This window comes from Ambystoma mexicanum, chromosome 4p (genome assembly GCF_040938575.1).
Source record: "Ambystoma mexicanum isolate Mex_15411 chromosome 4p, UKY_AmexF1_1, whole genome shotgun sequence".
NCBI classification, from domain to species: Eukaryota; Metazoa; Chordata; class Amphibia; order Caudata; family Ambystomatidae; genus Ambystoma; species Ambystoma mexicanum.
Genome location: NC_090927.1, coordinates 1,179,707,857 through 1,179,733,312, shown reverse-complemented (window position 1 = coordinate 1,179,733,312; position 25,456 = coordinate 1,179,707,857). Strand labels below are relative to the sequence as shown.

General features: G+C 46.8%; 1 protein-coding gene across 1 annotated transcript in view; it reads right to left on the bottom strand.

The window, feature by feature from the left end:
• LOC138452669 (putative nuclease HARBI1) overlaps positions 1-25,456 on the bottom strand; it is a 546,510-nt gene that overhangs the window by 422,188 nt on the left and 98,866 nt on the right. The window contains exon 4 of the mRNA XM_069605024.1: positions 2,126-2,213. Coding sequence (XP_069461125.1) covers positions 2,205-2,213 — 9 coding nt within the window. The 3' untranslated portion in view covers positions 2,126-2,204. The remainder of the gene's footprint in view (positions 1-2,125; positions 2,214-25,456) is intronic.

Here is a 25,456-nt window from a genome sequence, read left to right as displayed (position 1 = left end):
GGGTGCTATACTGCTGTAAAACTATGGGGCAAACCTAACTTTAGAAGACCCTTCCTCACTGGGTACATATAGAGCAAAATGTAAAGGCATTTGGGCCAAAAGCACATTAAGTCCATAATTCTAATGCATTCACAACGTGTGTTATAATATGGCAAAGGGAATGGTAACAGAAATTCTTCAGTATCCAAAACACTTTACAATATAAATGTGTCAAAACATAACTTTTAATCACAAAATATGTAGTATATTATCTTAAAATTTAAAACTGATACAACACAACAGGCCTCATTTAAAGTTTAGTGATTCAGGAAAAAAGTGGTCGTAATTTCCGTTAACGCCACTTTTTTCAGCAGTAATGGAATTACCACTGTTTTTCCAACACTGTTAAATTCTAGGTTTTGGTGGATTTACCACTGTGCGGTAAATCGACTGATTTTGGAAAGAAAAGTGGGGGTTCAAGTCTCTTCTTGATGATCCTATGTCATCAAACCTATGCCAGAATAGTCAACACTGTGTATTTCGGCCTCTTTATAGGGTACAAAAACATTTCCCAATTTCATAAAAAAAAGGCCTTAATCAGGACATCTGCTTAGTTATGAATAAAAAATGTCTCCACTCTGTAGTGGTGTGTATAAGCTTCAATCTATTTTTGCATGAGTTCAAACTCCAACCTGTTTGCATGAGCTCAGTTCATAAACAGAAATTGGACAGAATTCATCATGTGGAACTTCTAAATTGATCAACATGCATGGGGGGGTCTTTAGATATCAACCAATGATGTCCTGCGCTTAAAAGGGGGTGTCGACTGCCGGGGGGTGAGTTGGAGAAATCCCCCCACTCCAGGTGAATATGAAAAGAAATCCGGGTTCTAAGAGCCCTTCTCCACCCAAGGGCAGCGTCAAGTTGAAAAATTACTCCACACAAAAAAATGGTGAAAAGTACTAGTCGAGTCTGTCTGCGCTCTCCGTTCAGGCGAAACAAACGAAGAGCGCAGACAGACTCGATCAAACAGAGAAGCAGCGCGCCGGAACAAATAACTAATTTGGTACTCAATCTCTCAAACCAAATTCTTAGCAAGGATGAAATCTCACTTCTGAACAAAGGCTTGTCAGGAGGAGATAACTTACATTACCCTCACCATTCCGCGGAACGGTGAGGGCAGCAGAATTGCAGCAGAGTTAGAACTGCAGTCTGCGCAGACTGAGAGGACCGCGAGGAAGTGAGGTCAAGGTGGGATTTAACCCATGAGCAGGGCAACCAACAATTTTCAATGAGATAAACATTGAATGTCACATCCATTAGCCCTGATTGAAAAAGCAGAGTTATCGCCGAAACACGTGTCTCAAATAGGGCACCTCTAATACTCTAGTACTTTTCACCATTTTTTGTGTGGAGTATTTTTTCAACTTGGCGCTGCCCTTGGGTGGAGAAGGGCTCTTAGAACCCAGATTTCTTTTGAACTTCTAAATTGGTTCTTTATTTTATTTATTTTACACATGATTATCGCTCTCAAAATTACAGATGGTATTCAAAATGGGCTGCTGTCCTTACCATTTCTGTGTCTCACTGTTATTCTGAACTGTGCTCTTTACGTTACTGTTCAACGGTTAGGAGGAATCCAGTCTCTTGTGTGATTTGGTTGTGGTTATGACCACTAAAATAACATTCTGTTTCCTTTTTGGTACTATTAGGTTCCTGTGTGAGATCGTTGACATCCTGATTAAGGAAGACGATGAAATGGCCCAGCTCCGATCTCTACAAACAGAATACCGTACCCGGCTCAGCCAGCTGTAGGTTGGAAATAGCGCACTGCGAAAGTGAGTGTCCTAAACTCAGGTGGGGCGGGAAGGTAAAACTTAGATTTTGTTCAGAGCTGTGTTTATTTTAAGTGTTTATCTGCAGTTCAGCAAGGCACGCCTCTCAATTTACCATCCTTTGGAGGGTGTCACCCACCTTCGACAATGTCCATCCACACATTAAGCCCAATAGCATCCATAAACTGCAATGGACTCACGGCTCAGGAAAACATTTAGCAACAGCCAAAGAAAGATATTAATTTCACATTGGTCCTGGTGCACTAAAGGCCATGGGTCTGTAATCTGAGGGGGTAAAAAAGTAACCTTACCTTTTGTGCAGTGTTGTGTTGATATGAATTTCTTTTCGCAATACAGCATTGCTGGGTTTTTCAGGATCTTAGCTGTCACCTAAAATTTCTGATATGAACAAGGAGAATCAGGTGTTGCAGGAAAAACAGTGGATCAAGGCACATGCACTTGAATGTTTGATAGGATGACATTTCAGAAAGGAGGCCACCTGTCTCATAAACCACAGCTGAAGCACATAGTGAAAGTAGATGTCTGGTGGGAGAGGAGAGCATCTTTAAGAAAGGCCCATGCATGCAGTCAGGTTTTTGACCCTAAACTACACAAACATACAGCCTGTTAAAGTCTTGGAGGGCTTCATTACGAGAATGGAGGAAATGAAAAAAGGAAGGCGGAATGGTAATACCGGCATCGTTAACCGGTCTGGTGCATTACGACCCGGCAACCCGCCAATACCGCCATCACCGTACCGGGCCCCCCCTATACCGGCATGGGCGCGTACATGCGCCCCTTTGGGGAGTAAATACCAGGAATCCGGTAATAGGAGGACATCACAACCCACGCGGGCATGCAAATACAGGCATCCCGAAGGCGGTAATTAGGGCCTGCACGATGGCGGCCATACAGGCATCGCGGACCACCCGTAAACAGCAATCAGCAATCAAGCCAACTGCCACAGGTGCACACAATCACCACAGGTGGAGTCAATGGAGCCTGGCCCAGTATAAAAGGAGTACACCCACACACCACACCACTTCCTACACCAAAATGATACCACTAGCTACAACTACAGCAACAACAGAAACTACAACAACAACTACAGCAGCAACAACAGGCAGCACAGAGGAGACGCAGGAGGAGAAGGAGGGTGAGACAGGCCCAGCAATTACCACCAGTGTAGCCAGTAGTACCTAGTAGGCAGCCACCAATCCCTCGCATCAGACCCAGGCAATTCAATCTAATCCCTGATCAGATCCACACCCTGTACCGGTTGGACCGGAACACCATCACCACCATAGTGGACATGATAGGCAACAACATTGCCAGCCTCATAGAAATACGCACTGCCACCCCCCTGCTACTAAAGGTGGTGTCTGTGCTCCACTTCCTGGCCACAGGCACCTACCAGCACACAGTGGGCCATCTGCATGGCATTCCACAACCACTATTTTCACGCATGCTGACCCAAGTGCTGGATGCCCTCCTGAAGCACGCTAGCACCCACATATCCCTACCAGGAGATAGCCGACACCAAAGTAGGCTTCCATGCACTGGCAGGCATGTCCAATTGTGTTGGTGCCCTGGACTGCACCCATGTAGAATTGGTAGTCCCCCATGCCGTAGAGGCGGTGTACCGCAATCGCAAGCAATACCACTCTATCAATGTGCAGATGGTATGTGACTCCAGCAAGATCATCACACATTGCTGCGCCCAATTTCCCAGATCAACACATGATGCCATTGTGCTGCGTAACTCCACGCTACCCCGTCACATGGAGCAACATGCTGGACGATGTGCCTGGCTGCATGGTGAGTTGCCTGACTGGCCCATGGCAGTGCTTCGGGGTAGTGATGTGTTGAGATGCATACTCCACCTGGATGGTAATGGGGGAGATGCATACTCCACCTGGGTGGGAATGGGGAGGGGGATGCATACTCCACCTGGGTGGGAATGGGGGGGGATGCATACTCCACCTGGGTGGGAATGGGGGGATGCATACTCCACCTGGGTGGGAATGGGGGGGGGTGCATAGTCCACCTGGGTGGGAATGGACGGTGAGTGGAGAATGCACGCAGAGCTAATGACTCCTGACCTGAACCTCCCAACCCCAACATGACACATCACTGGCACACATTTGACCAATTACGTATATCAATGACCACATGTAAGACGCACAACCTGGCCACCATGTGTATGTCAAGCAATGCATGACTAAACAGGATTGCAACTGTGCCAATGTGGCTATTGTGACCATGCACAGTGTAGTATACAGAGCACAAATGGGAGGCAAAACATTGTCGTACAACCACAGTACATCCGCATCAGCATGCATGATTTCACCCTGCATCACCTGTACAACGCCATCCAGACTACCACACCATATTGCAGTATCGAATGCATCTAGACAATATTCGTGCATATGTACAGGGACATGTGCAGGTCAACAGCAAATAGCTGTGCCCATGACTGTGTATCCTGAAGGTGGCAGCTCAGAGTGACTCACATAGACCTATCTGTATTCTCTTGCAGGTGATGGAGGATATCCCTTGAAGCCGTAGCTACTCACCCCCGTGCAGAACCCGCGGAACAGCCATGAAGAGGAGTACAATCGGGTACATACCCGTACCCGTGTTGTGATTGAGCAGACCTTTGGCCTGTTGAAGGCGCAGTTCCACTGCCTAAGCAGGTCTGGTGGAGCACTCCTTTATGCACCTGTGAAGGTGGCAAAGATAACCATGACCTGTGTCATGCTGGACAACATGTGCATCCGGAGAAATGTACCACTGCCACCTGACATTGACATGCATGCACCGGGTGAGGATGATGAGGATGAAGATGGAGGAGAAGCAGCACCCCTGCCAGTATGTGATGCACAGGATGGCCGTGCAGTACGCCAATCACTGATTGACAAATACTTCTGACCCACAGGGACCTTGATAGATATGTGTCAGTGACACATTGTACACTGTGTCCATGTGGACATGCACACAGGGAATGTGGGGAGTTGGCCACTGTACACCGTCATACATTAAATTGATACACACGAAATGAAGAATGCCCAGCCATTGAATGTTTTTTAACACAACGGGTGTATTGATATCAACTGAAGAAAGTGCAACCCCCCACCCCCAACCCCCCAGTGAACTCCCAAAACCCCCCAGTGAACTCCCAAAAACCCCCAGTGAACTCCCAAACCCCCCCCAGTGAACTCCCAAAACCCCCCAGTGAACTCCCAAAAACCCCCAGTGAACTCCCAAAAACCCCCAGTGAGCTCCCAAAACACCCCAATGTATTCCCAAAACACCCCAATGTACTCCCAAAAAACCCCAATGAACTCCCCCTAATACTCCCATTCACCGCAAACACCATCTGACCCACTCCCATAGTTCTCCCACACTATTTCTGGGACTTCTTGCTGTCCAGGGGCGGCATTTTAGGGTGCCTCGCACACCGCCTTGTTAGACGTACAGGGCTGGAGGGTCCAGAGGAAGTGGGGGCAGAGGAAGTGGGTGTGGTGGATGGGGAGGAAGCCATGGTCATTTGCACGGCTGGTGCGGGTTGTGGCTGCTGCATGTGCAGCAGGATGGATGTGAGGACCGGTGTGATGGCACCCAGACAGGTCTCTCAACAACAATGCTGAGGAATTGACGGCGGCTGTGTTGGCCGCTATGGCGGCTGTGGTCCCCGCTATGGCCTGGGCTATTCCACGCCTCGTGTCCTCCCCATCCGCGAAATATTGCTGGAGCAGGTCCAACATAGAGTCCTGTCTGGCCTCCACCCGCGCTAGCCGTGTCTCAAGGCTGATGGTGGGAGCAGCAGTGGTCGAGGGTGCTGTGACAGGGCCTGCAATGTCAGTGCTGTTCTCGTGGATGCTGCTCAGGTCAGAATCGTGCAGGCAGGGATCCGCAATGCTGCAGGTGAGTGAGGGCTGAGTGTGGGGTGGGGGAATGGACACGGGCCTTGGGGAGTGTGGACATGCCACATGGGACAGTCCATCCTGGTCCACATACTCCTCCACTGCAGTATCATTGTTGGTCAGTTGGTCAACGGCCTCGCCTTCTACTGGTGTAGGTGTAGCCAGCTCGGTGTCCACGGTGTCAGACGCCCTGGGTGTTGGTGTGGGCTGCGAGGCTGCCCCTGGAAGTGGTGTTTTCAGTGGCCTTTGTCTTTGGCCAGGACGTGGATGCCCTTGTGGTAGGATCCTCGCTGGCATCTTCTCCATCGGTACCTGGGGGGGTAGAAGAGATGCAGGGCATCAGTGATGGTGTTACATGCTAAATGCATTATATGGTGCTGTGGGGTATTTCATTTATCATGCATTCATATCTTACATGTGTGTCACAAAGGGTAGTATTTAGGGGGAATTTTGGCATTTGCTGCATGGCAGGTGGCATGCCGTTGTATTGGAGTTTGTGTGATGTATTACATGGGCACGGCCCATGTGTGTTGGGTGTGTGTTGGTAATGGGATTGGCACACAGCATGCATTTCAGTGTGGCAGGGTTTGGCCCTCCATCTGGGCATGAATATGTTCATGTGAATGTTGGGACATGCATTGCCTTGCCTCGACTCTCTTCCACATCACTTGTGCTACGTCATGGTTTCCCCTACATGGATCTGCAGGGTCACTCACCTCCATCTGCAGATGTTGCGGCACCCGTCTCCATCTCCCCAAATCCCTCGATGGACTCCATCTGGATAAACGTGCTTGCCATCTCCTCCCAGCGGCACAGTTTGGCAGGTGAGTGGGGACCCCCGCCTGTAGCCATAGCCCCCCTCCTGTTGCTTGCCAGGATATTCTGCACCCTGAGGCGGAGGTCAACCCACCTCTTTTTGCAATCCTTCACTGTCCGTGGGGTGGTGCCGACTGCTGATACCTTGCGGGCTACCTCCTCCCAGATCTCCTTTTTGCGCTGCTGTGCCTCACCCTTCATGTTATGCTGATTTATCTTGTCTGCATGTGCGGCAAGGGTGTCTGTCAGCATGGTAAGTTCTTCATCTGAAAAACGCTTTTTGCGCAGGCGGGGGTAGTTTTCCAGGTAGCCTTTGGCATGGTGAAGGGATTGGCACTGGTCTCTCCTGAAAACAACTGGTGGTTTGGGAGGATTGCAATGGATTGTGTTTTTAAAGATGGCCGCCGGCCCATTTCCCGTTCCGACGGGATGACGTTACTTCCGGGTCCAGTCTTGCGAGCCCCGTACTAGCATGCTGTTATTACCGGGTCGGTTTTAAGGGGTGCCACCTAGGCGGAGGCGGTATCGGCGGGTCCCGTGATTGCGCTATGGGGGGGTTGGAGGGCCTTTAGCGCCATGGCGGTATGGCCATTACCGGCATGGGGGTTTGCGCAAGCTCGCGCACTCGTAATCACCCGCTATTAGCAGCGTCATATGAGCACGGACCCGGTAGTTCCTCCATGCCGGTAATTAACCCGTTTTTACTGTGCTTCTCGTAATGAGGCCCTTGGAGTCTTGTGGGAAGTCATAGGAACACAACAAACTGTTCTATAACCCCATATTAATATCTTCCAATGCTGCTAGACAAGGAATCCTATATGCGACACCCTCATAAATCCAAAAAACACAACACACAGTGCTACCAGAGCCCATGTGTTATGGAGAAGGCAATAGCTGATAGCTACACTTTGGGCCTCATTACAACCCTGGCGCTCCCGTAATGAAGGGGGCCGGTACGGGACCGGCCCCCTTCATTACAGGAGCACCTATTACGAGTTTCCCTTTGCAGGACCCGGATCAGACGTCTGGTAAAAGAGACGGGTCCTGCGAGGGGAAGAGGGAGGTAACAACGGGACACTTGTAATGTGCCCGTTGTTACCTCCCTCCCCATTCCCATTGAGCCCTATGGGGGCTCAAATGGGAATGGGGAATGGTTCCTGCAAGGAGGAATTACTGGGTCCTCCTATGTCGGAATGACACGGTAAGTCCCCATTGCAGGAACCTGGTAATGGAGCCCGGTTTGGAGGCAGCCATGGTGCAAATAGCACTATGGCTGCCTCCAAACTCGTAATGAGACCCTTAAAGTTATTAGCTAAATATATTTGCTAATACTGTTCTGTAATAGGCAAGGATGTACTCCTTCTTGAGCTGTTTGGTCTCCACTCAGAGACCAGTGCCATTCACATATTAGGCCTCATTACGAGTCTGGAGGTAAGTAACTGCCCTTACCGGCATGGAGCAAATACCGTGTCCGTGTTGCTGCAAGCCCGCTATTAGAGGGCGATTACAAGTACGCGGGCACGAGCTTTGCGCCATGCCGGTAATGACCTTACCGCCCTGCTGTTAAAGGGCAAAAAATTGCCCTTACCAGCATTGCGCAAAGCGCAGATAGCTCCACCGCCATCCATGCCGCCGGCATTAGCGGTCACCGCTATCAGCGGTGATCGCTAGTAGTGGTCACCGCTAATAGCGGTGACCGCTAATAAGCGGAACCGGAAGTAGCGTCATCACACAGGAACTGGAAAGAGCACGGGGGCCATCTTTAAAAACGCAATCCATTGCCATCCTCTGTAACCAGGACCCATATCACCACCACACCTGTTCCAACATATACTTTCAGCATATTACAATGCCCAAGGCACTAAAAAAAGGTGCTGCGCGCTTGCGCAAGGAGCGCTTCTCAGAAGAGGAGCTCAGCATGCTGGCAGATACGCTGGTAGAAAATGGGGATGTTGTCTTCTCCAATGACATGCAGCGACCTGCATTGCAGCAGAAAAAAGAGATATGGGCGGAGATGGCGTGGAAAGTGAGTGCCGTTGGCACCACCCCGCGAACAGTAAAAGATGTCCGGAAGCGCTGGGACGACCTGCGCTTACGCGTCCCCAACATCATCTCTGCTAACCGTAGCCAGGGGATGGCAACAGGTGGTGGTGCGGCCTCCCCCATAAAGATGCAACGCTGGGAGGAGACCTGTGCGAGCACCATCGGGATGAAGGCAATCGAGGGAGTGGGGGACATGGAGCGTGGAGCCCCGTCATCAGCTGATGCAGGTAGGTGTCCCAATTGAACCACTGTAAAGAATAACACGATGATGTCCCCCTGAATTTACAGTGCAATGATGCAAAGCAGGGTCCACCAGACACATGTTTGCAAGACTGCCTACAGGCAGTGCACAGCACCATCTCGTCCACATGCATGATGCACCCCACATATGTTATATCCCAGACGCATCCCTGCATGACCCACCCAAGAGGCTAGCAACCCGCATGTCACTACCCCAACACCAATTACCTGCCATTCCATAGTAATGCAGCTACCCCAATGCATGCCTGATGCATGTAGACCCATCACTAATGGACTCCCTCTCTTGGTCCCCCACAGGCACACAATCTGAGAGTGAAGATCAGGACCCCAGGGAGGATGCTGCGACACCAGCCAAGAGGTCCAGGGGCATGGAGCCAGCAAACCGTCCCTCAACTTCCAGGGGAAGAGGGCAACCTGGACTACTGTGCAAGCCCAACACAACGCAGCACAAATTTACATTACAGACACCACCACAGCACCCCCACCAGCCACATCCACACAGGAGCCAGTGGATGAAGGCATGGTATCCACTGCAAGCAGTACCGTTGGGGAGACAGCTGCCACGGCAGCTGTGTCCGATGATGAACAACACACTCTGACACCCAGAACACCTACTGCTACAGGCCCCCAGCAGTCACCCCAACACTCCCCACCCAGCAATCAGTATACCAGCAGCCATGAGCTGTCTGCGGTGGAGTCCTGGCCAGGGAGCTTCAGCCCCAAGGGGAGCATGCATGAGGCCCCAACCATTCTGCATGCACCAACAACATCCACCAGTGTCCGGGACAGGCAGGAGGGCATCAGGGCAATACAACAGCACCAGGAGGAGCTGACAGGGCTGCTGACCCAGCACATCACCAAATGTGGCCACGCAAGGGAGGAAATCAGGGAATGCACAGCATCCCTCAATTCTGCCATTAAGTCCACTGCCAAAGACATATGTAGCGAATTGGCGGCTGTGAGGCAGGTCCTCACCCAAATGGTGTCAGCATTGGAGGCCCTGCGTCCCACAAAGATGGTTGAACAACCAGAGACCTCCTCAAATGCCAGCTCCAGACAGACCAGCCCCCTGCGTAGGTCTGGGCGGAATGTGCGTAGGTCAGACAGGGGTCCACCCGATGCTGTCAGTGGAAAAGGGGTGTAGGTGCAGCCTGCCATTCCGAACTTCTGAAGACTAATGGTGCATGCAAGTGCACACCATGTGTGAGGAAGTTGATGGGGGAGGGGAGAGGGAAGGGGGGAGAGGGTGTGTGGGGAAGTTCAGGGGGGAGGGGGAGGGGGTAGAGTGTGTGGGGAAGTTGAGGGGGGAGGGGGAGAGGGTGTGTGGGGAAGTTGAGGGGGGAGACGGAGGGGGAGAGGGTGTGTGGGTGGAGGGCTTGTGCACTTAATATGTTACATTTCTTCAATACACCTGTTGTGAAATCAGAATTCACATGAGCGGACATTGCTTATTGTGTACGTGTACTTTATTGGTGAACACTCTACAGTGTCCATGTACCTGACACACCCAGGGCCCTGAGTCCACCCTCCATGTCACACTCCCCATCCATGTGTGCTAGAAACATTGGTTTATCAAAGTCTGACGGGTTTATCAAAGTCTGACGCATGGCACGTCCCTCCTGTGCATCGCTGCTTCCTCATCCTCATCGTGAGGTGGTTGCAGTTCAGCATCAGGGGCCAGAGGCACATTCCGTCTGTTGCACATATTGTGTAGCATGACACATGCCATGACGATCTTGCCCACCTTCTCGTGCCTGTACAGGAGTGCCCCACCATACCTGCTGAGGCAGCGAAACCGTGCCTTCAAAAGGCCAAATGTCTGCTCAATCACCACACGGGTATGTTTATGCGCACAATTGTAGTCCTCTTCGTGCCTGTTCTGCAGGTTGCGGACTGGGGTAAGGAGCCACCACTTCAAGCGATAGCCTGCATTACCTGCATGTGTGCAACAATGGTTATGTGTAAGTGATCGCATCATATGGGACCTGTATCAATGACACCATAGCATGCATTTATTTCCGGTTTGCACCCACATATCCATGCATGAATGGAGCCTCATGATGTAACTGCAATGTGTGTATTCATCTGATCGACAGGTGTGCGTGGCATCGTCTAGTGGGCGCAGGGGTGTCCTATTCCTTGTGAGTGCCCATGCACTGTGGTAGTCCACGCCGGTTGTTCCCATGATCTGGGTGCTGTGTAGTCAATTGTATGCATTCATCGTGTCAGCGTTGATGGCAGACTCATGATGATCTCACTCAGCACAACAGATGTTGACATGCTGTTTTGGTGGACCTCTGTGTTGGTGTAGGGGTGTGTTCATGTATTTTGCCCTCATGTGACTCCTTTGTACGCAGTAATGGAGAACTGTCCTTTTTGATGATGGTATTTGGTGCTGTGCATTGGCCATACTAATTGCTTGTCGTGTCGCTGCATTGTGTTGCGGGGGCTGTGGTCTGATTATGTGCAGTGTACACATTGATGGCTATGGAACGGTTGTAGCACTGCATCATTTTAATGCTAGGGCAGCTTACGTCTTGCATTTTGGGGTCAGGTGTCAGGTCAAGTCTGGCAGGTGTCAGATCAAGTCTTTGGGGTATGAGCATGGTCCATCCTCTCAGGTACTCTCAGCCAGGTGAAGTATGCATCTCTCCCCCCGATTTCAGCCAGGTGAAGTATGCATCTCTCCCCCCGATTTCAGCCAGGTGAAGTATGCATCTCTCCCCCCCCCATCTCAGCCAGGTGAAGTATGCATCTCTCCCCCCCACCCATCTCAGCCAGGTGAAGTATGCATCTCACCCCCCAATCACCTACCCACATCGCGATGGCATGAGCCTGACATGCAATTTACCGAGAAGCCAGGATCTGTGCCCTCTGTGTCGCTCCATGTAGCGTGGTATCGTGGAGTTCCGCATGACCATTGAATCATGGGTTGATCCGGGAAATCGGGCACAATAATGTGTGATGATCTTGTTTGAGTCATATACCATTTGCACGTTGATGGAGTGATATAACTTACAGTTGCGGTACACTACCTCCATGGCATGTGGGACCACCAATTCAACATGGGTGCAGTCGATGGCGCCAATGCAATCAGGTATGCCGGCCAGTGAATGGAAACCAACTTTGGTGTTGGAGATCTCCTGGGCTGTCTGTGGTAGGAAAATGTGGTCGCCTGTGTGCTTCAGGAGGGCATCAAGCACTTGGTTCAGCGTACGTGAGAATAATGGTTGTGATATGCCATGCATGTACCCCACTGTGTGCTGGTAGGTGCCTCTGGCCAGGAAGTGGAGCACAGACACTACCTTCAGTAGAGGTGGGATGGCGGTGCGTATTTCAATCGGGCTGACAATGTCGTCATGTATCATGTCCACCATGGTGGTGATGGTGTCCCGATCCAGACGGTACAGGGTGTGGATCTGCTCAGGGGTTAGGTTGAATGGACTGGCTCTGATGCGAGGGATTGGGGGCTGCCTGCGTGGTACCACTGGCTGCACTGGTGGGGCATGCTGGACCTGCCTCACCCTCCTTCTCCTCCTGCGTCTCCTCTGTGCTGCCTGTTGTTGTGGCTGGAGTTCCGCTGCAATCATGTCCTCCAGCCCCAGCATTGCTAGTAGTATTGGAATCATTTTTGTCTGTGACTGGGTGTGGGAAGGGGTGGGGTGTGCTCCTTTTGTGCTGGGCCAGTCTATATTGCCTCAACCTGTGCTGATTGTGTGCACCTGTGGCAGTTGAGAACACTGGACATGGCCGTTTACGGGTGGTCCCCGATGCCAGTATTTGCGCCATGCCGGTAAGGTACTTTTCTGTCTTCTGTAGGCCGTTATTAGCATGTCCGCATTACTTGTGTTCAGCTCCTGTTTTCGCCATGCCGCCATTGCCGGCATGTGAGGTCGCGTGCCCGCGCCCATGGCGCTATTAGAGGCACTGTTATTTACGGTGCCGCTAATAGCGGGTTGGTGGGTCATAATGGACCGGAACGGTAAACGATGCCGGTACCGGCATCGTTTTTCCCTTACCACCTAACTCGTAATGAGGCCCATTGCATCAAGTCAAATGTTGTGCTCATACTTGAACTGGATTGAGTGATGACACTTGCCAATCTCTCCCTCAGGTTTGAGCATTAAAACGACCATTCCATCATAGCAGAAATTATATCATTCAAATTCCTTACTTTTTTCTGTTTGGAGGGCTATCATGGTATGGTATGGGGGTCACAGAGTGCAGCACAGAGGACCCTTGATGACTGCCCTCAATACTGTAGTTCTTAGCAATCAATTTGGGGTCGAAAAGTAGATCTCAGCGGTGGCGGACGTGTTTCACAGAAAGGGGCACATTCGGAGGTGAAATACGACCATTTGTCTCCAATTCTCATAAACTATGCCCAGAAATCAGTTTTACAATTACACTGGGAATATATGCCTTTACAGTGTATCTTTTATCATAGTCCTTAGAACAGGTGCTACAATAACGTGTACGTTTTCTCTTAGCATGCTATTTAGAACAAGTACAAAAGCAACTCAAGTCTCAGCCAGTTTACCTCAACTCCTAATGCCCTGCCCAGAAGATCCATATTTCTATTTGTCTTAACATTAGATTTATAAAAAAAACTGTTTGTCAAAATTGTATGTGGAACCCAAAAAGAAGGATAAAAGTGTCAACGCTCGCAGGTGGAATGGAACAGTGATCAGCTCACCTGAGGGTTTTCCTGGTATGTGTTCGAATCTATCCAGGACTCTTAAAGCAGGACAGGCATGATGTGCACATGACTGCATATATGCTTCAAGGCAGTTCTATGTCACACCGTACATGAAGCAGATGGTCCGAATCCATTCTGTGCTTTACACAACCATCAAATGAACTGTATGCTGAACGCATTCACTATAATGGAGCCCGTGCTTATATCTGTTACCATTTAGGTTGCAGACTTTGGGCCTCATTACACGGTCGGCGGTAAGGGTTTACCGGTACCGGTAAATCCTTACCGCCTTACTACGAGTTCCCTTTGCGGGATCCGACCTTAACGGCTGGTTTAACCAGCCGTTAAAGTAGGGTGCCGCAAAGGGACCTTGGTGCTAATTACGGTACTGCAATTTGCGGTACCGTAATTACCACCTTCCCCATTCCCATTATGCCCTATGGGGGCAAAAATGGGAATGGGGAAGGGCCTTGGTGAATGGAGAGTTACCGCCCCCGCTTACCTTGGAGTAGGGCGGTAATTCCGCCATCCACCAAGGCGGACACGGTAAAATACCGGCGGCAACCATGGCGCTAATAGCGCCATGGTTACCGCCTACCGTGTAATGAGGCCCTTTGAGTCTGAGGTTGACCAGTGGTATTACCGCTGTATCATGACCTGACAGGCACACGCACCCCGCTTCCCCTGGCTGTAACAGTAATACTGTTATGATGCGCCGGTGTTAACGCTGACAATGGTCATCTGGCAGTAATACCACCCAAATACAATGGTATTACCATTATCAGCAGCACAACCGCTTGTATTACCACCAGTGGAAATAACGTCACTGCCCGAACGGGAAGCACATTGGTGGTAATCTTTAAAAACTCAATTCACTCTGAATGTCCCATTTCCTGTAGCTATCCGGACACCATACATGGGGATCCACCATGTCTCAAGAAAAGGTAAAGGCTCGGCTCTCAGAACGTAGGCTGCTTAAGCCTCAATTCACAGAATGATAGCTCACTGCTCTGGAAGATGCAGCGGTTGGGCATGCTGAGGAGCTGTTCGGGAGTAGGCAGAGAAAGACCTCTGCTCAGAGGAAGTCAGTTATCCGGGCAAACATCATGGACAAGGTGACAGCAGTGCGCACGCCTGATCTCATGTCACAGGAGGGAGAATGCTGCCACAGGGAGTGGCACAGTGGAACCCCTCACCCTCTTGCCGTGGGTGGAGAAGACAAGCTTCATCCTCCACATGGGGGGTGGAGAGGGCCTCAGGAGCGCAGACACCAGAGCAGGAAGCCACAGCGATGTTGGTAAATCTGTCGTACCCCACGTACATGTGAATGCAGTGGCCAATAACATGCGTCCCCCACGATAGAATAGCACAATGAGGAAGGGAATGTGCAAACACATGGCAAGCACAGCAAATGCACAGTGAGTACACGCATGTGCCAGGGGAGGCAGGGAAATGTAGAAATGCACATGCACTGTAGGTGACATGTGCATGCCAACACATGGAAACATGAGAAGCACCGATATGTGCCATGACAGTAATGTTGGCAAGTGAAGCCCCAGCCCACCCACAACAACAAGCCACCTTGGCAGGCCAACAGGCAATGTGCACATGCATGCACCATCTACACCCTCGGCAGGCACTACCTCCATCTAGTAGTAGCAGCACTCAATGACCCAATACCACCCTGCAGCATATCCTGGGCCAGGGGTTACAGTGCTACCTCACCCCCAAGGTGCTGCAGCAGGCCTCCATTCCAATAAGGCCCGGGAGTAACTGCCGAATGTGTGACACTGCAAGGGTGTTTACGGGATGGTGTTTTGGGAGGATTTTGGGGAGGTGGGAGGTGTTGTAGGGATGTTGTTTTGGGGATGTTTTTTTTCAGGGGGTTTTTGGGGTGGGTTATGGTAGAGGGTTGTTTGACATTTGCAAATTTAATTTTATTGTACCGGAGATAGTTGCAGAGTGTTTGACGGTGTTTGGAGGAATTGGAAGTCTGTTCTCGCTGTCCATTGCAGCGCCGCTCGTGACAGACCTTCTACTCTACTTCAACTCAGCCGCACACGCTGGGCGTGTAGCGGAGTGAGTTGCAGAGTGTTTGACGGTGTTCGACGAGGTTTGTGACTTGTGAGTACCTCCCCTGCCTTCATCTTTGTGATTTATCCTTGAACTTAACCATCTCTCATTGAGCCCATCCAATTGCCTTTGTCCACTATTGCTGCTTTTTTTGCCTCCTTGAGTGGGGTAGCTTCAGCTGTGTACTGACTTGTGTACTTCCCTATCCATTGCTTTTTTGTGTGGCATAGGGTCTCTATCATGCCTGGGAAAGCACAACGAAGGAGTAATCATTACAACCTTCGGAAAAACAAACCCTATGGAAAAATGTCTAAATCCAACACTGTATCCCAGTTTAGTGTTTCTCCGATTTGTGGAGAAAAAAGCGAGAGAGGTAAAGGTCCTAAGAAATCTACCTTATTGCCTGGCAGATCCCCCATTCAAATCACAGACTTTTTTTTAAACCCGACAATGTGATTAATAATGAAAGATGTCAAAAAACCACTGCCCAAGTGCATGCTAAGGCGGGTACTGGTAACTTGTGTGTGGCGCCCGTTCCTTCCTTTGGCCCTATAGACAATAACTCCTTGCTGGAACTGTGCTATCGCCTGTGCGGCTCTAATTAGGCTTCTACTGAGCGAGGCAATAACAATTTGAGTCATGTGGCAGGTGATACTAATATTGGTGTCATAGAAAGAGAACGGAATACCCATCAAGAAACTGATAAATTATCTAGCACCCCCTCTCTGTTTCAACCTTCTAGTGTTGCTGAAACACAACCTAATACTAACAGAGAAGAAGAGGGTGTAAATAATACTCTGAACCATGAAGGATTTGCGAGGGAAATGAATGAATCTGATAACAATGCAAATATTCCTACGATCCGTATATCCACTCCATAGCTTAATTTGGTAAATTCTGTCCTAGAAATTCTGATAAAACTATGTGACAATATTTATTCTCAGTCCCAAGTTCACAGTGAATACTTAAACATCCTCATGAAAAACAATAAGATGATGAATCATGACGTGGTAAATGGTATTGATGATCAGGATGCTATTGAAATTGAGAAAACCAGAAATTCTGTGGTGATTGTTGAACCCATTGTAGATCCCACTTGCCCTGACGAAAAACCTGTCTTGAATATCTCCAAGAAAAAGTTCAAGAAAACTGAACATATCAGTAAGAAGTCACAGGGTAGTAATAAGAAGACAGAAAGTATCAAATTAGATGATATAATACCCTGTCATCCTCTTAACTCCACAACGACTTCTTCTAAAGAACTAAAAACGAATAGGAGATGTGCCCGTAAATGGGACAATCTGAAAAGAAATAGACAAGAAATGAAATCTGGCATGCTAACAAGTTGGTTACTACGAAATAACAAAGCGAATAGGAAGAAAGAAACAACTTTGGATGAAGAATGTACTGATTCAGAAAGTGAATTGGAAGGGCCATCGATTAGCTCGGTCACTACGCAGACTGACGATAAAATGAAAAATGCTGGTAAAAGGGTGAGGGTCTGTGTGGAGAACAAGTATGCCCCCCTCGATGATCAGGAGGAGATAGGTCTTGACCTATGAATTGTGCAGATAAGTGAAAAACTAGATAAAAGAACAAAAAACCCAATTAACAGAGCTTCTTTACTGGCTCTATTTGCTAAACTCCCAGAATTGAGAATGTTTAAATCATGTGATTTTGAACTCATTGAACCAATAAGGAGGCAGTTTGGGGCAATATCTAGAGTGCACTGTGTACTGCCTGCAACAGCGAAGGTGATTAGGGCCCATAGAGAATCTCTTGATTTTCTCGGTTATGATTTGGACATGGAGATCACAGGTGAAGTTCGGTGGTATGCATATCTAAATTGTAAGACTGGGAACCCAGAAGAACAAAAAATTGTTGCACACAATGTGAATCTGATAGTCAAATGGGGATACAATGGTTACAACAACTAGTGGACATGATGAAAAAGTCCTGCCTATGAGTATGCACGATTGTGTCTTGGAATACTAGGGGCATGCCCATTTGATCAAGCCAGGGTACTCCCTAGATAGAATCCTAAACCATCAAATATTTTTACTCCAGGAGACCTGGCTGATGAATGACTTTCTGGTAGACACCCATGTATTATTTCACAATCATGCAAAAAAGGGTACCAATGGAAGGCCATTTGGTGGCCTTATTACAGGAGTCAGCCATGATTTTGATTCAGAAACTCTCATGCCCTCTGAAATAAATGATAACGTATTAGCAGTTGTAATTAGCTCGAAACAAAAAACACATGTTGTTAAAATGTTGGTCATTAATGTTTATGATCACCTGGTGGTAGAAAAACTATGGCCATCTTTAATACCATTGATGAACTTATCACTAGTTGGTTGCTTGATTCTAATAATTGATTGTCATAGGTGGTGACATGAATGCACAATGCGGTATTATGAACATGAAAGCCAAGTTTAACAATTTAGCATCTAATATTACGTTAATGTGCACCAAGACCAATGCACAGGGGAGAGTATGGAAAAGATACATGAATGAATGGGGCTTCAGCTTCTTAAATGGGGGAACAGTCAGTGATACCCTGGGGAAATATACATAGTCTTGTGGAAAGACATTTTCCATGATTTACTATATATGGGGTAACACGCAATTGCTCAATATTGTGTGTGATTTTGAAATATTAGATAACAAAAATAGCGATCACGCCATGTTATGTGCTAAATTGGAATTAGATATAGATGCTAAGATAATGAGTGGTACAGGGAATATTTTCACTAACCAAAAAGGCACAAATATAAAGTGGAATACAAAAACATGTAAGTTAACGTCACTTAAACTATATGGACTTTATGAGTTAATATACAAGTATGCCGACTCCCTTAGTGGGAATGAGATTGAGAGTATGATAAAAGCTATTACGGATGTTGTTGGTTCGGTTAAGAGTACCCCTAAGACCATACATGGAAATAGGGTTAACCGTTCCTTTGATGGGGAGTTGTCGGTTGTAAAGCGTAAATAACGCCAATCTCTGTGCAAATTGACAAAAATAAATATAGGATCCATTAAACTCAGCAAAGAAAAAAAGAAGCAGAAAAATGGTTTTACTAATTGGTGTAAACACAGAAAATGGTCCAAATTGAACACTAAATGGCAGACCATGTTTAATACTCTCCAACGGAGTGAAATCAGCGCTGTGTGGAAAATCTTGAACAATCTAAGAAACGAGCATAAGGCTTGCATCTTGAATCCCATAGGAGAGAAAATGTGGAATGCTTATATTAATAGAACTATGTATAAGAAAATAGATGAGATCTGCCCCAGATTCAATTGTAGTGCATGGCCGCTTACATTTTCTGCTAAAACGATAGAGTCAATCATTGCTAAACTGAATTAATCCTGCGCTCCCGGTCCTAACAGACTTGCAACCATAGTAATGAAATACAATCCATCTCTATGGGGCATTGTGCTGTTTAGGTTGTTTACTAATGTATGTCGGGAACGATGCATCCCGGAATCATGGAAGAAAGCCATTCTTATCCCGGTGTACAAAGCGGGAAATAGAGCCCTACCTGAGAACTATCGCCTGTTGTCGATTTTAGACTCCACTATTAAAGTGTTTACAGCAATTGTCTTGGAATACATTAAAGGAATGGTTCGGTCAAAAAATGTACTGTCCCTACGGGTCGGACATGTGTTTTTAAGCCTAAGTCGCTTGATTTTAGAAAAATTTCCTATGGACCTTACCCGGGTTTTCGTCCATTAAACGCACGCAAAAACAGGCACCAGGGAGCTGCCATTTTGTGATAATCCTATCACTTGCCCCATCGCCCTGGCTGACCTGCTTTTGCGGCACTAAATCATATCCCCCGCCCCTGAGCCTGACATTATCAAAACATTCATATTCCCCGCCTCTCTCCGTAACGTTACTGTGCTGCGTAGGCAAACGCGCCCAGTCGTCTTCTACGCGACTTCACACAGAACCCGGAAACCAACACAGATCAACTCACAACACAGCACGCCACAACTCGGAATATGAAACTGTACTTTAAAATCAAACAGCAATACGGTACATTTGGTAAAGTACATTTATTTGACATTAAATGTTTGGAGAATATTCAGCAATTGGCATATTAAATCGGAATGGAATTTTTTTTCTTTTCTCTCGATCCGCAAATCCTCTAAAGTTGATTGTGAGTCATGCGCTGTTCCTTTATGGTATACAGGGTGTTGGTTTTTGTTAAAAGAAGCACTTTGGACGCACGGTGAACCGCAAGACTGTTCCATCAACTAGGCACTAGGCCACCGCAAAGGTTGATATGTTGCTTCTAGCCGCTAGTACTGCGTAAGGGCATATGGGCCCTTGGCAATCGTCCCATAAAATGGTCAACGTTGTGCAGTTGTTTACAAGAAGCTGCAGCTGGCGATTGAAAAATCAGTCGGCCGGGGTCTGGAATAGGTGGCAGTAGCAGTATGGTAGGATGTACCTGTTTAGAAAACATAAAAATTGAAATTAGTCTCACCAGCTGATCTTTATTACTATAATTCATTTTATTTATTACGGCCAAGCTGAAACTATTTGCTTGCGAGGATAGTGCAATGGAGTATGTTCGGCTCTAAAAGCAATGCGAAAACTAATGAAATAAATCGAGGTAAGCACACAATGTAATGATTTTTTAGCGTTGAACCACTGAGAAACGACTGTTTGTCTACATGCGTGTCGAATTGGCACATGCATGCCCATGTGCCCGGTAGAAAGACGATCCCACAAATGTTTTACTTGCTCTTCATTCATTCATTCATTAATTCTTCATTCCGGTATAAAAGCGTCTAAAGAGTTACTTACATTATATTTGTCATTTCCATTGTGTCTCTGTGTAATGCAGTCCGTAAATCCCACTGAGTTTGTGCCAACGATTTTTCATATACTGAACTAACATGAAACTCGGTCTAGTTTCAGAATTTTCAGCCTTATCGTCTCTTACGTTATTGCACCCCTCCTTCAAATGAAGTCCTTTCGGCATGGTCCCTGTCTCTCAAGGTCAAAAAACAATAGAACCTTATACTGCCAGTGCGAGTCGCGGGCCTCTTCAGCCCGCGAGTAAAAAATCAAAGCTGCTGACCTTCAATCTGCATGAGCACACATTCTTACTTTGCAACATCCTGTGTAAAGCCATCTGTGAGAACTTGAATTTTCGACTCCATCTATGTACTAGGCCTCAATGTGCAAATGCAAACTGGCTTCTCTCTGATCTGCAACGTCTTGCTTGGCGCGTTCTAAAGCCCCCAATTTTGTCCTCGTTGTCCGCAAGCTTTGCAGCCCTAGAAACCCATAACTATGGAGACATTTACTTTTTGGGGGAAGGTCAGGGAAAGTATAAAGTACCCAAGGAGTTCAGTTGAAAGTTAGATTTATTGTTTGTTTGTTTTATTATTTGCAATACGCAAGCCTCCCCTCGGTTAACAGTGGGCAGCATTTACATGAGATTGAGAAACTTAGTTACAGCAACAAAAATATATACATACACATATTCACAAGGTCATATGAGGTGAATAGAGAGAGAAGTCAAAGATGACACCCATGTTGTTCGCCACCCAGGATGGTGAAGGGAGGGGTTAGGGTTAGCATACTTTGTATGCACACTGTACAATAACATTATTTTCAAAAAGACAATCAGATTACAATCATTTAAACCGGGATTTGTACTTCTCAACGAGCTCTGCTTTGGGTGGACATGGCACAGTGGCAATGTTCGGTGGCAATGCATCAGTGGTGTGCACAGAAACGCTCAAAATTCTATATCTGTGCTTCTCTAGTACAGTAACAATAAGGCCTTTAACAAAGTCGAACTCCATTTCCTCATATACTGGTTTCACCACCCATTTTTAACTTCTTTTTGCAAAGTCCCTAGTGTAGCGAGGCATCCCTACATTTCCTGTAGTCCTAGATTGTTCACGGCACACATTCTCGTTATGGGCCAAGACCGCTAGTAGAGTCCTATGTTTCATGTCCTGTATGCCGAAATGCAATCGCTTTGGCCTGTACTTTAGGCACATATTGTGGAACACCTCCAAACCTCCTGTGTGACAGAATTCTGTCAGTCCCCTCAAATCCCTTGATAGAGTTTTAATCGAAAACAAGCTTCTCAATAGCTTTGTGTGTAGGTGAAGATGGAATCAACCACTTCTTCTTCCGTGCCTCCTCTGTGGACAAAGGGCCATGTTCACAGTGGTGGAAATGTTGGTTTTCTGTCCAGCGGTGAACGTTGGTACAGTGGTGCATCAGTGACCGCCATTTTTCAAGTAGGATTTCCACTGACCCTTCACAAGTTTTGGAGCTCCACCAAAGATGGTTGCTGATAGACTGGGACCACTGTGAAATACGTTCCAAACCTTTTTTTTTCCCTGCAGCCGAGATTTTCTTATTGATTGATTTAGCAAGATGCCATACGTCAAATTGATGTTTAATATGTGGGAACTGCTCTCTCATTGTCTTGGCAATTGTGTCTGTCCGTGGCTATGAGGTCGATGTGCATTCCCCTCGATTGTAGATATTCCAATGATTTTATAAATCCTAGTTTCTCCATGGCCACTGAGGATTTACATTGCGACACCTGCACGACCACCGAACTCACAAGTTTCTTACTATCCATGTCCTGAACGTGGTAGGTGCAGTACTTGGCAGAAAATCCAGGGCTGTCGCACTGTCCATCGCCGGCTAGCCTGAATCGTTTGCCTTTGAATGTACTTGCTAGAGACAATTGTTCAATTTTCCAAGCATCACTAATGGCCGGAAATAAATAATCATGTTTGAATTTGTAGTACTCTGTTTTAGAAATGAAATGGAGTCCCACAAACTGAAAGAAAGACTTTAACTTTCTAAAACTGGACCCACTAAAAAGTGAGGCAGCTGCACACAGTAGATTGCCTGATGGCAGTTTCCCCAGCATCGATTGTGCAGACCATGAGAACGTATGATTTAATCTACAGGCGGCATGTATTTTGACGGTATTGCCTTGTTTTTGACACATGAATCAATGGCTTCCCACATACTTTCCCTCTAACTGAATGACCACATTTCAGCATACTTATAATATCCATCAAACAACTGTCGAATACTATGTATTTGCCCTCTTTCATTAGACTGTCATCCGGCGTCAAAGTTGTTTCGGACAGTATCGTTGAGGACATATCACCACAATTGAAAGAAATATCGCTGATATCAAGTTCTGATGTGTCGGTGAATGCTGCTGCTGGTTCATTCTCTTTCATTTCAACATCTGTTACTTCAACATTGATGGGAGAACACAACAATGTCGACGGCTTTTTGGGTGGCATTTTATTGGCGGTTGTAGATTGTGTGAATTGATCTGCGACTACTTCAGAGCTATCTTCAATACATTCAGTATCATCTTCTTGTGGTGGTGCGGTCGCACTGTAGCAATGGTCCAATAAAACTTTACTGGATTCTCCGGACACATTCAATTCATGTTCTGGCCATTGGACACAAGCATCTCGAGTCTCAACACGCCGCATCTGAATTAATAGTTCCTCCATAGTGTAAATGGTCTGGCAAGCAACATCTCTCATTTGCTTCACTGTCTGTGTATGTATAGTTCGTACACCCACGGGTAACTAGAGGACAGATTGGAAAAGGGATGTTCAGTTTAAACACAAGATAAAGTATAGTACAATTGACAGGAAAAAAACATAATATAGTCCCCAGCACAAAACTATTTCTAAAATTATGAACTGTTTGTAACTAACCTTATTTTTGTTTCTTTTCTTTGCAACTTTCTTGACTCGAACTTCAACATCTGCACGCTGTTGCTCCGATTCGTTTCCACATGTCTTCCCTTCCTCTTGCGCTGCAGCGACTATATTTTCTGTATCCGCATAGACAGCACGGAATGACGCTCCATCGACTCCCTGAAACATAGTACTTTCATTACTATGAATCACAATATTGAAAACATAAAACACACGTGAGGACGAACACATAGGTACATCTCAATAGCTAAACACAAATTAAACATTGTGTGGAACAATCAAACGACAAGTATTCGAGCACTGATTATCTAGTTCGATGGAACTGTCAGTATCCATACCTCTGGCTCCGCATGGACTGCCATGAATGATTGTATTGGATATGAGGCATCAGCAACTCCCTGAAACACAGTACTTGCATTAGTATGGTTTTCAATATTGAAAACATAACACACACTTGGGGTCGACGGCACAGGTACATATAAAGAGATAACCACAAATGATGCATTGTCTAAAAGAATCAAGGAATATCTAAATAAGATCAGATTTCATCGACTTATTTCTCTGATTTCTTTACATCTGCATCACCTACAAGGGATATTGTGATTGTAGAGGAAGCTCCGTCGTCTCCCTGAAACACAGTACTTGCGTTAATAGGGAAGAAAGTATAGAAAATGGAATCACATTATATGATCACGCTCGATGGAGCTGTCAGTATCCATACCTCGTGCTGCCAAAGAATATCTAGGGATGCTGTAAATGTAGTGCACACTTCCGAAAGCTGTTGCGCCAATTCATATACGACTAAGGTCCCACTTCCACTTCCCGTGGAATTACTTGAATGTCAGGCTCTGCATCAAGTGCAGGGGTTGACGCTCCATCAATTGCCTGAAACATAGTACTTGCATTAGTAAGGATTACAATATTGAAAACATAACACAGACTTGGGGTCGACCGCACAGGTACATATCAATGGCTAACCATGAATGAAACATTGTGTAGAACAATCAAACGACAAGTATTCCAGCTCTGATGATCTAGTTCCATGGAGCTGTCAGTATCCATACCTCGTGCTGCTGAAGAACATCTAGGGCTGTTGTCAATGTGGTGGACGCTTCAGCATCTCCCTGAAAGACAGTACTTGCATTAGTATGGATAACACTAATTATAACTGAAAACAAACACCAGTGGATGATAACTAAGGTGTATATCAATTGGAAAGCACTAACCAAACATTCGGTAAAATAATTACACGATACATAAAAACTATTACTTGACATGCATAAAACAAGTCTGTAGCGGAATAGCCAAGTAAGATTACCTGATACGCGCTAGAAGTGGTTGATAACTGCGAGCACGTCATGGATGTTGAATGTTCTTGCTTCAGATTCAAGGGATAGTCAAGCAGTTGTAAAGGTAAATAATTGATTGATAATGAAATGCCAATATTAAAAATTGCCATGTAAGGAGACAGAATACTTGAGAGTAATGCTATTGAAAATGCGCAATATAGCACAGTTCCCTGTGCCCATATATAGATTTCGTTTGTGGGTTATGAAATCGAAAAAGAATATATTGATAAATGTAATTATTCAAAAAGCTATACACTCATATCAATGTCGAAGGTATTACAAGGGACACAACACCTAAAATGTCAATTAATCCATTCGGCTACCTACACACTACCGCAAGGCCTAAAGCTGAATCCTGACACTTCACTCACCAGTGGCGGAATGTGGATGAATAGAGTGGGAATAGCGTTTGCGAGCAATTTTCGTGTTGTTCGCCGTTTATTCTTCTTTGTTACCCAAGATGTGGCGTACATGTTCGAGGAAAAGTGCCAGCTGCAGATGCGGTATCGATCACCCCTCTTGTCCTCTAAGACTTGTTGGACTCTACTTTCCAGCTCAACCAGTGGATATCACAATGTCTGACCCATTCTCTTATTCGATCAACAGTTTTCGGGAATACATGCATTGTAGTGCCTTCAGATTTAGCATGGGTCTTCGAAGGGCAACCGCTAATCGAACAGGCAGGCATTGTTGAAAATTCTGAAAAGTAAATATCGACATTATTAT